This window comes from Bidens hawaiensis, unplaced genomic scaffold (assembly GCF_021521415.1).
Source record: "Bidens hawaiensis isolate Kalapana, Puna unplaced genomic scaffold, B.hawaiensis_p1.1 tig00016054_1, whole genome shotgun sequence".
NCBI lineage: Eukaryota > Viridiplantae > Streptophyta > Magnoliopsida > Asterales > Asteraceae > Bidens > Bidens hawaiensis.
In genome coordinates this window covers 278,248-292,401 of record NW_027492458.1, presented here as the reverse complement: position 1 = coordinate 292,401, position 14,154 = coordinate 278,248, and the positions used below count along the sequence as shown (strand labels likewise).

General features: G+C 33.4%; 2 protein-coding genes across 3 annotated transcripts; one reads left to right on the top strand and one right to left on the bottom strand.

Annotated features, from left to right (window-relative positions):
• The first annotated feature begins 34 nt into the window (after nucleotides 1-34).
• On the top strand, nucleotides 35-2,602 carry LOC143550568 (derlin-1-like). The gene is made up of 7 exons (XM_077041193.1): nucleotides 35-186; nucleotides 332-467; nucleotides 584-657; nucleotides 749-842; nucleotides 960-1,088; nucleotides 1,180-1,340; nucleotides 2,281-2,602. Exons 1-7 carry the CDS (start codon nucleotides 170-172, stop codon nucleotides 2,453-2,455), a joined length of 786 nt encoding a protein of 261 aa, XP_076897308.1. The 5' UTR covers nucleotides 35-169; the 3' UTR covers nucleotides 2,456-2,602.
• Nucleotides 2,603-2,862: 260 nt separating this feature from the next.
• On the bottom strand, nucleotides 2,863-8,709 carry LOC143550567 (U-box domain-containing protein 35-like). Of its 2 annotated transcripts, none has more exons than XM_077041190.1 (10): nucleotides 8,644-8,709; nucleotides 7,600-7,802; nucleotides 7,145-7,263; nucleotides 6,949-7,070; nucleotides 6,685-6,875; nucleotides 6,174-6,436; nucleotides 5,984-6,088; nucleotides 4,835-5,263; nucleotides 3,969-4,721; nucleotides 2,863-3,110 (listed from the first exon to the last, which is right to left on the bottom strand). In XM_077041190.1, the coding sequence occupies exons 1-10, from the start codon at nucleotides 8,691-8,693 to the stop codon at nucleotides 2,931-2,933; spliced, it is 2,415 nt and encodes an 804-aa protein (XP_076897305.1). In that variant the 5' UTR covers nucleotides 8,694-8,709; the 3' UTR covers nucleotides 2,863-2,930. The 2 variants fall into 2 exon arrangements, with proteins under 2 accessions (XP_076897305.1, XP_076897307.1); XM_077041192.1 differs by having other exon boundaries at nucleotides 2,864-3,110; nucleotides 8,571-8,690.
• Between the last annotated feature and the right edge of the window lie 5,445 nt (nucleotides 8,710-14,154).

The following is a 14,154-nucleotide window of genomic DNA, read 5'->3' as shown; positions in this document are numbered from 1 at the left end:
TTAATATGATTGCCGTTTATAAAACTTCAAGACTTCAATTTGTGGTCCTGTGATGACTCCAAAGTCTTTCTTTGGAATCCACAGTTCTTAAATTAATCATCTTTAATCTTATTTGTGAGTTATAAGTTATAAAATCCAGTTTCTTGATATCAAACTTGCATTATCAAGAATGTCTACACCTGCTCAGTAAGCTCTCTTAACTCTCAAAGTTATTATTTTTATGTATGTTAAGACGTAACGAATAACGAATCTTTTATTTGTTTTAAGTTATTCAACATAAAGGTTCAGTCTTGATTCTTTTTGTGAGTTTAAACTTGTTAAATGTAACCAGGTATTATAATTCGTTACCTCCTGTTGCAAAGACGTACGCAACCATCTGTTTGTTGATGTCTTTGGGCCGTCATCTACAACTTTACAGCCCCTTGATTTTAGCTCTCGATTATGAAGACGTGTTTAAGCGCTTTCAGGTAAAGATTACTAATTTGTAGAGGTGACAATCTTGAGTCTTGACTCGTTTACTGGTCAAATGAGTAAAATAAAAGAAAATATCGGAAACATCATATGAAGTTTTTGCATGATGCAGATTTGGAGGCTTCTTACAAACTTCATCTTCATCGGATCGTTCTCTTTAACTTTCGCGTTTCGGCTTTTCATCATGTAAATATTTCTTGATCTCATGCACACCTTCAACTAAATTAAATTTTAAGTAAAACTGTTTATATAGTTATTATTGTTATTATTATTTCAGATTGAAATATGGGGTGCAGTTAGAAAGAGGTCCGTTTGACAAGAGGACCGCGGATTATGTTTGGATGTTTTTCTTTGGAGCATTCGCGCTTCTGGTATGCTGGCACACCACTCCTTTTATTAAAAAAAAAATATTTTTTTATAAAGATTAATTTTTCTAAGAAAAAAAATAATTTTTGATAAGATTTTTGACATGTGGCGTGTTTTGACAGGCCATGTCTGCCATTCCGTTTCTTCGGTTTCCATGGATGGGAGCCTCGTTGGTTTTCATGATCGTTTATGTTTGGAGTCGTGAGCTCCCGAACACTCGTATTAACTTTTATGGGCTTGTGGAATTTAAGGTATTGAAAGTGATCATATGATATAAATTATTAAATATGGACTTATGGTAATTTATTTATTTTTGAAAAACTTATAATAATGAGCATGCAGGGGTTCTATTTACCTTGGACTATGGTTGCTATAGATTTAGTGCTTGGAAACCCATTGATGCCAAGCTTATTAGGAATTGTTGTTGGCCATTTGTATTACTTTTTGACTGTTCTACATCCTCTTGCTGGTGGCAACAATTTTTGCAGGACTCCATTTTGGGTGTATCCTTATCGGTTTTCTAGTAACCAAAACCGACGTCGAATATTCAATATTATATGTCGGTTTTGCAATTTTGACTCGTTTACTTGTAGGTGTGTAAACTTACCTAACGTTCAGTGAACAGCTTGTGAATTGTTCATTAAACGGACAAACATGAACAATTTTGTCTACTTGAATAAGCGAACGAACATGAATGCATGTGCCGTTTGTTTATTTGCATTCAATGTAGCTACAAAGTAACGAGTCAAATGAATCAATTATGTCAAATAGTTTAAAATAGGGGTGTGCAAAAAACCGAAAAAACCGAACCGAAACAAAAACAACGGTTTGGTTTTATGTTTTTGGAAAAACTGAAGTAATGGTTCAGTTTTGGTTTTGCATGTAATAAAAACCGAATAAACCGAACCGAAATCCTAAATTTTTATTTTTTTGATTTTAAGTAATTTATAAGAATTTAATAAATATGCAACTCAAGTATTTTTGGTCAAATGTATAATAGTCTATAGTTAACAATTAACATAATTATTTATACCTAAATTCATTATTTTTAGCCGAATTTTTTTTTTGCCTAAAATTTTCAAGCTTAAATGGCAAAAACCGAAACCGAAACGAAACCAAAATGAAAATAAAAAAAACTGAAACACATCAGTTTCAAAAAATCCAAAAAACCGAAGTTTTGGTTTTAGCCCAAAACTGCATTGAACCGCACCACGCACACCCCTAGTTTAAAAGTTACGACAAATGTTTTCTTAATGTTACAGCCTCCTATATTATAATGTTAGAAAACTTTGATATTGTTGTAATCATATTTAACACAGTAACTTTTTATTAAAGTTTTTTAAAATAACAAAAACTGGTCGAGAGTCGAGTCAACGCACCCGTTCATTTTCCCACCTCTGTCGGTTTTTCTTGTTTTTGTTGTCCTTAAATATTTTTATATAGTCACAAGCTTGTCAAGCGTTGGGGTCGCGGGTACCAAATAAATAGTCCAGTTAAGCAGCAGGAGGAGTCAACCGGAGGTGCATTCCAAGGTAGAAGCTATCGCGTTGGTGGAACCTCGAGTGATAGGAGGGACCCGTCAAATCTAGGAGTTTTAGTGGCAGGGGTCGTCGCTTAGCTGGACGTTAGCTTATGAAACTTAATATTTTAGTTGTTCGTTAACAAAATGCGTATTTGTTTTTGTAACGAACAACGGATGAATTAATATGTACTTCACTCTTGATGTTCTATTGTACTTGTTTCACAAAGTTATGAGTATCTTTTGTTTTTAACGGATTTTTCTATCGTTAATCAATTCGAGTAACCATTCTTTAGTAATCGGTTAATACCAAGTGATTGTTGATTTATTTCAGTCGAATAATTTGTTTTCCGATACAAATCAACAAATTAATATGTACTATATATATATTCTTTCACAATATTATTATAGGAACATATTTTTACACTGATAAAAAATTTCAAACTCCTAAGTTCATATTAGAGACTTAAGCATCATGTAGCTAAATCAAACATCAAAATTCTTACTTAAAACATCAAACACATGTACACAAAACAATCCAAAAAAATTAGACTGCACCTAACTTAAATCTTATTTATGTTCTTGACTTCCACTCCATGATTGCAGAAAAAAGCGTGTAGTTAGGCGTTAAGCTCTTACTAGTCAATGGTAAACCCGTCACTGGTGAGTTATCATTCTCCTCTAACCATTTCTCTATCGCCCTGCGCTCGTAAGTGTATCCATCATCAGCCACACAAGGATCCACCATAACTTCCTGCATGTATAAACTATTAGATACAATACAAATAAACTTTGTCTCATTGGCCAGAGCTAAGCTGAACTTTAAAAATGTACCACAACAGTCTCAAGTTTCGACCTATTGGCCACCAACGAGCTTTTCACTAACGGGGTTAGATTCCGTTCGTTTTTTATGAAGTGTACGATGATGTGGCAAAAAAAGTGACATGGACTGGATGTGGTAAAAAAATATTTTTAAATTAAAATTTTGTAACCAAAATAAACGAACCGAACCACTTTTTTAACAAAAATAAACGAACCGAACTACTTTTCTAACCAAAATAAACAAACCGAACCACTTTTTTTTAACATGAATAAACGAACCGAGCCACTTTATTTAACAAAAATAAACGAACCGAACCACCGTTCTTACATGAACCACTTCCGACCTAAAACCTGTTTTGACCCGAACTTTCTCGAACTGAGTTTATTTTTATTAAAAAAGTAGTTCGGTTCGTTGATTTTTGTTAAAAAAAAGTGGTTCAGTTCGTTGATTTTTGTTCAAAAAAGTGGCTCGGTTTGTTGATTTTTGTAAAAAAGAACTGGTTTGGTTCATTTATTTTTGTTAAAAAAGTGGTTTGGTTCGTTTATTTTGGTTAGAAAAATTTAGTTTAAGTTAAAAAATTTTTTACCACATAAGCAGTCCACGTCACTATTTTTGCCACATCATCGTACACATCATCGTCCACTTCATAAAAAACTAACGGAATCTAACTCCGTTAGTGAAATACTCGTTGGCGCCAACAGGTCGAAACTTGGTATTGTTGTGGTACATTTTCAAATTTGGCTTAGCGCCGACCAACAGAAGAAAGTTTGGACAAAGTTATAAACATACCTTGAGTAGCGGGCATATTAAATGCTTCGGTACGGTGACTTGAGTGCTCGACGCAGTTCTTTGCGCCACGTCAGCACCCACTTTCAACCGTTCCAACACAGGAAGAACTGCGTCTTTTAAATCCGGTCTATCTTTTCGTTTAAGCTCCGCACAACTCAATGCTAAAGTGGCTAGCTCTTTAGTTTCATCAACCGGCCACTCACCCGCTTCAGGATCCAACACATTAACTAACTCGCCATCTTCAAGCGCAGTTTCCACCACATGAGTCACTGCAATCGCGGGCCTTGCAGTCAACAGCTGCAAGATCACCATCCCTAGTGCATAAACATCTGACTTTGGAGAAACTAATCCGGTTCGTTGATACTCTGGATCAATGTAACACAAGGTGCCAGCTGGACTCGTGTCTTTGTACATCGTAGCGGTGGACGAAGCATCCGTTTGCAGCATTGTCGATAAACCAACGTCCCCGATTTTGCTTACTAGATTTTGATCAAGAAGTATGTTTGCAGGCTTAAGGTCCCTGTGCACGATCGCTTTCGGCTTTGCACTGTGCAGGAAAACTAGTGCTGATGCTACTTCCCACGCGATACGAAACCGATCATACCATTGGATCGGTGGCGTGTTGTTTTTGCGAAACAGTCTCTCTTCCAAGCTCCCGTTTACCATGTACTCGTAAACCAAGCATCCGTGGTCCACACACGCGCCGATCAGAATAAGTAAATGCGGATGCCGGATTTTGCTCAATACTTCAAGCTGCAAAATCAAATATTAGATTTATGCATACCTTATTCATGTTAATTTAATTTGTACTGGATCCCACCCCTACTAGTATTATTATTATTATTATTATTTTGTTGGATTCATACCTCTTGTTGAAATTGTTTGGTTCTATGAGCTTCTTGAGAATGAAGAACTTTAACCGCAGCAACCGTATGATGAAAGTTGGATTTATAAACGGTTCCATTGCCTCCGGTGCCTATTTTAAGATCATCAGAAAACGAAGAACACGCAGCTACGATTTCTTCCCACGTGAACTTTTGATAATGCAATGCAGCTCCGGCTGTGGCGTTTTGAAGCTTTAGTTTCTCTTGTGATTCGTGTAACGCTCTCTCTTCTGCACCTTTTCTTGATGCCTCTTCTCTTCTTAGATTTTCTTTTACATATTCGGCTTGTCTTTTGGCGGCTTCGTGTTGTTCCTTTTCTTTTTGCGCTAAAGTTTTTGCTTCTTCTTCTTTAGCTTTTAAATCCTTGAGACGAGCTGATTCCTCTTGTTGATGTTTTTGAAGATTGTTGAGCTACACAAACCAGGATGTTTTTGTTTAGTTGGGTGCGGTTATTGATACACCGGTGATGCTATACAGACACACCAGGTGACATCATCATATGGGTCGTATGATAGGGCAAAAAGTGGTCATGCATGCCATATGACATTGTGACTGGTCACGTTAGTCACTTATGTGTTAAGTTTACCGCATCACACGGCTGCATGACAATGCAAAAAAAGGTCGGGCTGCAGTGGCGAAGCTTGGACACGAATATCGGGGGGGGGGGGGGCTCAAAATTTTGGCCGAAAACGGGTAAATTTACACTACGTATAAAAATTTTCGGACGAAAAACGGCTAAATTTACACTGTTGCGCAAAAAAAGGGGCGGGGGGCACCCCTGGCCCTCAATATCCTTCGCCATTTTCGGGCTGTATGACTTTATCAATGGTCATATCATATGACTATCAAAAGGCATGTTTGATCATTTTCGCCTTATCATACGGCCCTTTAGTATAACTTGACTTTAGTAAGTCAAACGGGCTAGATTTAATTATAAAAATCGACAGAAATTTCAAAAACATTAGAATATCTTGTGGTGACTATATTTAACATACTACCAAAACATAATAACTAATACAAATATTATTTTAGGATCTACAATAAAACACGTACGAAGTATCACGTAAGAAGTCAAAGTTTGACTTCAAAAGTCAGAAGTCAAAAGTCAAGAGAAAATTTGAAGTCACCCACCCTTCTAGAAGCATCAAATGTCTCACTTTGTGCAATTGCATACATCCCGCGAAAGTGCCTGAGTTCAACTCTTAATTTTTCAATCTCAAAGTTGATATGATTATCCTGCATAACAAGTTTACTAAGTTAAAAAGATTAAAATAACACGAAAATACATTTATATTTATAAATTACAAAAATAAAAAGAAACCTGGATTTCTGAAGTAATTTCGGAAGGTGCATAAGCTATGCCATCTTGATCAGATGTCCAAGACTGGTTTTCAGTCAAGAAGCTTCTGCTGCTTGAAACTGTACTATTTGCATGAATATATTCAGATTTATTTTCGTCTCCTTCACCGCTATCAAGAAACTTGTTTCTAAAAATTTTTAAAGAACTTTCTTCAATGCGTGTCTTCGGTAGTGAATTTGAAAAAAATTGGGAGTACGATGTTGCTGAGCCTTGGTCTGTCCACTCTGTCATACAAGTCACAAATCGCAAACTATCAATCAAATAGTAACTTTGACTTTTGAAGTCAAACCTATAACTTTTCGAAATGAAAGTTGACATGAAACATGGTTTGTATTCAACACCAAAATCTTCCTATTTACACTACTCGTTGTAACCGTCAAACATGTTACAACTTTTTCTGAAAATAATTAAAGTATTTATATGAAACCGGAAATACAAAATTAGTCCCGTTGACTTCAAAAGTCAATTCTACCTGTTCTTGAACTTGTTGCAACAGATGAATTAGTAATAGAACTTGAATCACTACTATTGCTATCATATTTACTGGATCCAATGGTTTCAGAATCCGAAGCCCGAAGTGACGATAGTTTCCCTTTTGAAATAGCATAAACCGTACAAAAGCTCGGTATGCTTTCCGAGATTTTCGATGACAAATTCTTCCCTCTATAACATCCAAAAATAAATAAATTATTAAACGTGCGATGAAAATTATGAAAACTAAACTAGATTTTGGTACCTAGAGAATATGCCCTTCGATGAAGCTCCGATCACAAGCTTACTAATATTGTTTTTTACAATTTCATGTTTTATTGCCTCTACTACATCATCAGATTCAATTTGCACAATTTCAGTATCCACCTGAAATAAAACACAAACCATAAATACATAAACTAATTGATTATATAGATGATTAAATATATAAAAGATTAAACCTTTCTTCTTTCACACATATTTTTATAAGGAATGAGTTTTTGATAAGTTTGCCATTCCATCTCCTTCTTGTAAGCTGTCACTACATCCTCTCTCACTTGAGAAATAAGTTGTGGACCAACTGCAAAAAAATGTACATTTTTTATATAAAGGCCCGGTAATTTATAAGCGAGCCCGTTATGGGATACTTAAGTTTTTTGAGTTATATTTTCCTGATTACAATAACTCTCCGTTTATTCCAAATTGTGTATTATTCGCTAATTATTGATCATTTGAACTTGGCTTTGATACCAATTCAAGACTCATAAACAATAATTAACAAAGAACACACATTTTAGAATAAACAGAGAGTTACTGTAATCAGTTTTTTTGAGTTATATTTTTCTGTCGGTTATATCTTAAAAAATATTAACTTGATATTATTTGCATGAAATATTAATGGAAATATTAAACTTACTTGGTGTTGGGATTCTGGTGATTTTGGGGCGGATGTAGAATAATTTAAACAAAATCATACCCTCAGGAACAAACTTATCCAAAGCCCATCTAACAACATATTTGGTTTTTCTACTTTCACTGACAGCTAAAGCCACAACCAAACATGAAGGTGTTGCTAATTCATCAACCCCTTGAATCATTCCATCATCTTCTTCCATTTTTCTGCAAATTTAACCATAAATTTTTATAATTTTGTGAAAAAAATTCAACCCCACAAATTATAAACTTATAAAAATGATTAATTTATTTGAAACCAAGAATTAAACAAGATTCTTGAAATCCAGAAAGCTAGACTAGTATGTGTAATTGGGTACCAAAAAATATTGTTTTTTTAATATGTAAACATCATATAGATTATTTTAAAACAAACCCAGAAAAGAAATGTGATAAAAATAATTAATTGAGTTAAAACTAAGAATTAAACAAGATTCTTAAAATAACAGCTGGAAATCAAGAAAGCTAAATTGGGTACCAAAATTTGGTGTTTTTTTAATCTGAAAACACCATATAAATTATTTAAAAACAAACCCAGAAAAGAAATGTTATAAAAATGATTAATTGATTTGAAACCAATAATAAAAACAAGATTCTTGAAATAACTGCAGGAAATCAAGAAAGTTAGAAACTGAGCAAATATGCACAATTGGGTACCAAATATTATTGTTTTTTTTTTAATTTGAAAACATCATATAGATTATTTTAAAAAAAACCCAGAAAATAAATGCTATAAAAATGATTAATTTATTTGAAACCAATAATAAAACAAGAATCTTGAAATAACTGCTGGAAATCAAGAAAGCTAGAAACTGAGCAAATATGTATAATTGGGTACCAGAATTTAGTGTTTTTTTAATCTGAAATCACAAAATAATTATATAAAAAAACCCAGAAAATAAATGTTTGTTTAAAGATTGAAGAAGTGATAGACACCATGGAAGTTTGAAGGTTTCTCTCTCTAGAATCTCTTGGATTTAGTGCTGTTTTCTCTCTCTGGAGTGAGTACCTGTGATATTGCTGAAAGATGGGAGAGAGAGAAACAAACTTCCAATACATTAATTAGATAGATGTACATATATATCTGTTTTTAGCCAATTCATTTTTTTACTATAAATATACTTTGAAGTGGTGTACACGGTTCGGTTAGAAAGAATGCGTTTTTTTAATGGAGACCTAACATGGGTGATTTAATAGAGGAAAACTGAAATCTTTGTAATCTTCCCTTCAATCATTAGGGCGTCCGGGTTTTACTGCCAGTGAACCTTTGGACGAGTGAGTTTTCCCTAAATTCGGAGATAACTTTGAGGAGCTTAAGAGGTTCGTACAGTTGGGTTGGGTCAGCTAGCGATGACATTTTGTCATTGGGTCACCTCGTACGGAGTACCTAGGCAATTAATTCCATGTTTGTGGCCGTTAAAAAAAGGGAGGGGGTCGGTTTTGTGCTAAAATTGAACTTAAGCCGAAACTTCGGTTTTTGAAGTTCAAAAACCGTTCGGTCTCGGTTTTTTTTTTGTTTGTGTTTGGGTTTTGGTTTCGCTTTTTCTTGTTTTTGTCATTTAAGCTTGAAAATTTTAGACCGAAAAAAGTTTCTGACCATAAACAACGAATTTGAGTCTAAATCGTGTTGTTAGTTAATAACTTATTAACTACAGTTTTGTTTTCTGAAAAACATAAAATCGAACCATCAATTTTGTTTTTTATTTTATGCACACGTAGGAATGGTAAGACACCTGGTTCTCACCGTGCAATAGTCTTTTTATTGTTCACCAACAATGAAACATGAATAATTAATACCAAAATAATTATTTAATATTATTAATTATTAAGTTTTAGTTGAAGCTATTAATTAATTACAACTTGACAACATGTGACAAAGGAGTTTGGATCATATATTATCTACCTTCTAATTGTCTCATTTGACTTGTAATTTCCAAAGAATTTACATGTAATATTTTCTTAAAATATGTTGTTTGTTGCTTGTAACCTTCTATTTAAAACTATAATACAGGATGTTGCATTGCATTTAATAACCAACCATTGATTTAATCTATGTTAGTTTAAGATAATGGAAAGGGTGGTTTGTTTTTAGTTCATGTGTTAAAACCTAGGATATTTAATTGAATAAGGCTTATAGTTTTTTTTACAGTCAATGATAGCAACGAGGTTTTGTATATTTGGTTGTGTAGAGACGAATAAAGGTTTCTTGTTACCGGTGAATTGTTCATGTTTTGATATTATGCGACTATAATAATCAAAATGCGTGTTTGATAAGTCATTTTACAAGAAAGTAGACACTTAATTTGATAATAATTTATTTCATTATTGCATAGGTTTAAATTGTCAACTTGATGTTACTCTTCTCGGGTCATCGTTTTCTTATTAAGACACTTTTGTTTCATATACCATAGCATCGTTGACCAAGGGACATTGTATACGAATGGTATTTTGCTTTGATATATCAATGTTTTATTGCCTACTGACTTAAATCGATTTACTGACATTTTCGCCTATCTTAAATTCAAATTTATGAATTTTTGTATGCATGGATTACCTTTTAGAATTCTTTTTTTTAAGTAAAGATGGCTTTATTAAATTGTAGTTGTAGAGAGCATGAGTTTCTCACGAGAGAATCAGGTTCAATCTTCACTTACATCACTTGGGGGGGGGGGGGGGGGGGGATGAGTTGCTCAATGAAGGAATACTAAGATCTTTTTGATCTTCAGTTAGATCCTGAGGACGTTCGAGTTTTATCAACAGTGGGCTTTCGGGCGGGTGAGTTTTCCCCAGAACTGGAGATAACTTGAAGGCTATTAAGTGCTCCGTACGGCTGGGTTAGGCTAGCTGACAGTGACCTTTTGCCATTAGATCACCCCATACGAAGTACCTAGACATTCTATGCTTGTTGGTCGTCCGAATAAAATGTATTATTCTTATAATACGGGGGTGTTTGGGATTGCTTATTTTCATCAACTTATAACTTATAAACTTTTTGAAAAGTAACAAGGTGTTTGGGATTGCTTATATTATGACTTATTAACTTAATGAAAAATTATAAAATGATAAAATAAGGAATCCCAAACACCTCCTATATATGTTTTTATACAATTTAGAAAACAACTTTTAAAAAGAACCAAAAGTTGGTAGGGGACTTCTAACTTCTTGACTTTTGGAAATGATGAGGTAGTTAAAAAAGTGGGGACCAGATATTTAGCAATAATTCATATCTCATACTGAAACATGTTGGACTCGCCAGCAAAATCTCAACTGCCACTTGTAGACTCGGTCTTTTCGTCAAAATAACTGTTTTTCTTTTTATCTTTAGTTAAATTAGATAAATTTTTTTAAAGATAAATTAAATTAGATAATTGATTATTAGCATCTAAACGCAATTCGTCTTTAGTCCAGTAGTATGGGTTGATGATTAAGAATTAAAACTTGGCTTAAAGGGGTTCTTTCATAGTTGTGGTATGGTGGGTTTTCTATTTGATGGTGTTTATGAGAAATGAGTCGAGCCTAAGCTCGATTAAGCTCGAGCTCGGCTCGTGAGTAGATTTTCAAGCTCGAGTTCGGCTCGTTTATTATTTATCAATTATTTTTTATTTAATTATAGTTATTTTTATATATATGTTTTTCTATTATAACTTTATGTAAAATAATATATATTATTTAGTTATTGATCATTATTTTTTCATAACATTATACATATTAATTAATAATTATTAAATATATATTTAAATATAAATGACAGACTCGTTTAGGCTCGCAAGCTGGCTCGAGCTCGATAAGTGAAATTCGAGCTCGTTTATTAAATGAGCTTACTTTAAGCTCAGGCTCGGGCTCCGGCTTGATTAAGCTCGGATCGATCGAGCTTTTTAACGAGCCAATCTCGAGTAGCTCGCGAGCAACTCAGCTCGTTTGCACTCCTAGTGTTTATAGGTGAGTCAGACCTAAAATGTCAAAATCATTGTGGACGGTTAACATCTCATTTAAGAATTGCTCACTTGATTATTGTGGATAGTTTCAAACATTGCTTAAAAATATTAGCATCTAAATTTCAGTATTCATTGAAGTCTTTTTTATTTTTTATCAACACTCTTTAACACGGTTTATTAACATGTTTAGCACAATAAATTTTAAAACTTTTTTAATGTGTCATAATGATCGTTGTTGTTTGTTTTGTGTTTGATCGTCCAGGTTTATCGGCTAATTCGGATGTTATCAGAAACTGAGTGATTTGTATACGTATTTATATATGTTAGATGGGTGATTAATTTTCATTTAAATATAGTCCTACTAAACTTAGTAAGCTAATGTTTAATAAACTTACGTACAGAAGAACCCTTGTCGTGGTCTAACAATAATAAATTAAGTATGCAAAGAATTTAGAGCAAAAGATATGCAACCCGATTGAATAGGTTGAAATGGATTTTAATAAGTCCACTTTATGCCATCTTCTCGATTCTCCAATCGAGAGTTTACTAAACTAAAAACATCTCTATGATGCATTAGAGAACGCCGATACACCAATGGTTTTGTAAAGGTAGGGTCCCAAACCTACCTCTTGGTCAAGAACACGTCTCCGCCGGCTGAATAGCCAAGCGCCAGATACACATCATGGCGCTAGATACAATATCACCAGGCGCTAAACATTCTTTGACACCTCGGGAAATAGCATGCCAAAGATCTCCATAAGCATGACACAAAAAATGAGATATCATCATGGAAAAGGACACACTGCCAATAACGAATTGACAACACATAGTCCATAGTACAAGACGTCAATGTTGGACGGCCATACTACCCACCAACTCACTTAATGCACGTACAAGCATCCTGATTGGTGGATTACCCGACATGGCAGGTGGTCAACTGGTCATACCCTCTTTCTCTTTCCATCCGGCTATAAATACCCGGCCCATTACCTCCAAACGGTAAAGGATTCCAACTCTGGCATAAGAATACTCCCTACCATCTCGTGGAGTGCATTGTTTACTTATAATAATACACGCATACTGATTCTCACGCTGGAGGGTAGTTATGAAGAGACCCCTCATCTCCTTCTCGTAATGAGCTTACGGTGTTATGTTTTGTAGGTGATTCTGTTTATACTAAACTCTTCGTGAGAGATACTTAATCTTCACCCTAGACTAAGTTATTAGGCCTAGGGAGATTTCATGGATCTTTTTATTCATCACATTTTCTCTCTTATTCTTTGCATTTTATCTTTTCTGATATTTGGTCTTTAATCTTCTAAAATGATATGATAATATCAAAGTACTAAGAGAAAAAACTACTTGACATAGAGATATAACTTTTCTTTCTAAGATTTATAGTAAACTTTTCTTGATTTATATTTCAAACCTTTAAGAATTACTTGAATTTACCAAATAATGTGTGTGTAATATTTTTAGTGGAAATTTTGTTATATATATACTAACTTATTTTAACATAGGTCCAAGGGATATCTCTATGTTAACTTTTTCAAGAAACTTAATTTATGTTATGAAGATATCTTTCCTTTCATTTATACTAAAAGTTTTTCATTTATATATAAACTAGTTTTTATCCCTCGTATTATGGGGGTTGTTTTATATTGTTTGTTCTAATATTTTTTTATTTTTTTTATTTATATTTTTTTTATTTTATGAAAGTTAATAATATACTTATGGTTTGATGATAAATTATTTCACAAATAAATGAGATGTTATAACTCAGTTTAAAAGCTTTATGGTTTTGATGAGACCCAAGACCCGTTTATTTTTTTACTATGAAATTGGTTTTTTAATTATAAATAATATTTATGAAAGTTAATAATATACTTATGGTTTGATAAGACCCAAGACCCGTTTATTTTTTTTATTATCAAATTGGTTTTTTAATTTAAATAATATATAAAACTTTTTTAAAATAAATAAGATATTATTTTTTATTATATCCTATTTTATAGGATTTTTACATAAATAATTTGGTGAGAATAATTTTTAATTTAATGAGATGTTATAACCCGTTTAAGGAATACATGAGAAGCCTCTATTTAAAAATCAAGCAAATCTGGTGACTCCAAAAAAAGGGGGAGCGACCACATCGCGACACGTAGGATTTTTATGTCTTCGTTTATATATATCATAGATATGTCTTACTTTTTTTTTATTTCTTTTTGTAAAAACTTAAATATATTATACTTTTTTAACATGTACAAGAGATAGCAGCTCCATCCTAACTTCTTGCACGCGCAACTTAAGTTAATTCTTTGTAACACCCCGATTTCACGTAGCCTTTAATTGAAGTTATAACTTAAGGATCGAGGTAGCATGCAAATGAAACTCAAGGAGGCATTATGTAAGTTGGAGTGGATTAATTACTTTAAGAACAAGGTGCTATTTGTTGAACTTGAAGGGTCTAAGGTGGAACATTGGTTTCAAATTCCACTTATTATTTATCCTAACCATAGGGTTTTAGAGTCAACCATAAGTTCTTCAACTCAAGGTATTATTCATGCCACCAAATCTTATTATTA

Excerpts from the sequence above, each read along its gene's own strand:
- LOC143550567 (XM_077041190.1), bottom strand. The coding sequence starts at position 8,693 with ATGTATTGGAAGTTTGTTTCTCTCTCTCCCATCTTTCAGCAATATCAC. Across the intron at positions 6,089-6,173 it reads AAATTACTTCAGAAATCCAG|GATAATCATATCAACTTTGA; the intron begins GTTTCTTTTTAT and ends CTTGTTATGCAG. Across the intron at positions 5,264-5,983 it reads CATTTGATGCTTCTAGAAGG|CTCAACAATCTTCAAAAACA; the intron begins GTGGGTGACTTC and ends TGGTTTGTGTAG.
- LOC143550568 (XM_077041193.1), top strand. Across the intron at positions 468-583 it reads ACGTGTTTAAGCGCTTTCAG|ATTTGGAGGCTTCTTACAAA; the intron begins GTAAAGATTACT and ends TGCATGATGCAG. Across the intron at positions 843-959 it reads TTGGAGCATTCGCGCTTCTG|GCCATGTCTGCCATTCCGTT; the intron begins GTATGCTGGCAC and ends GTGTTTTGACAG.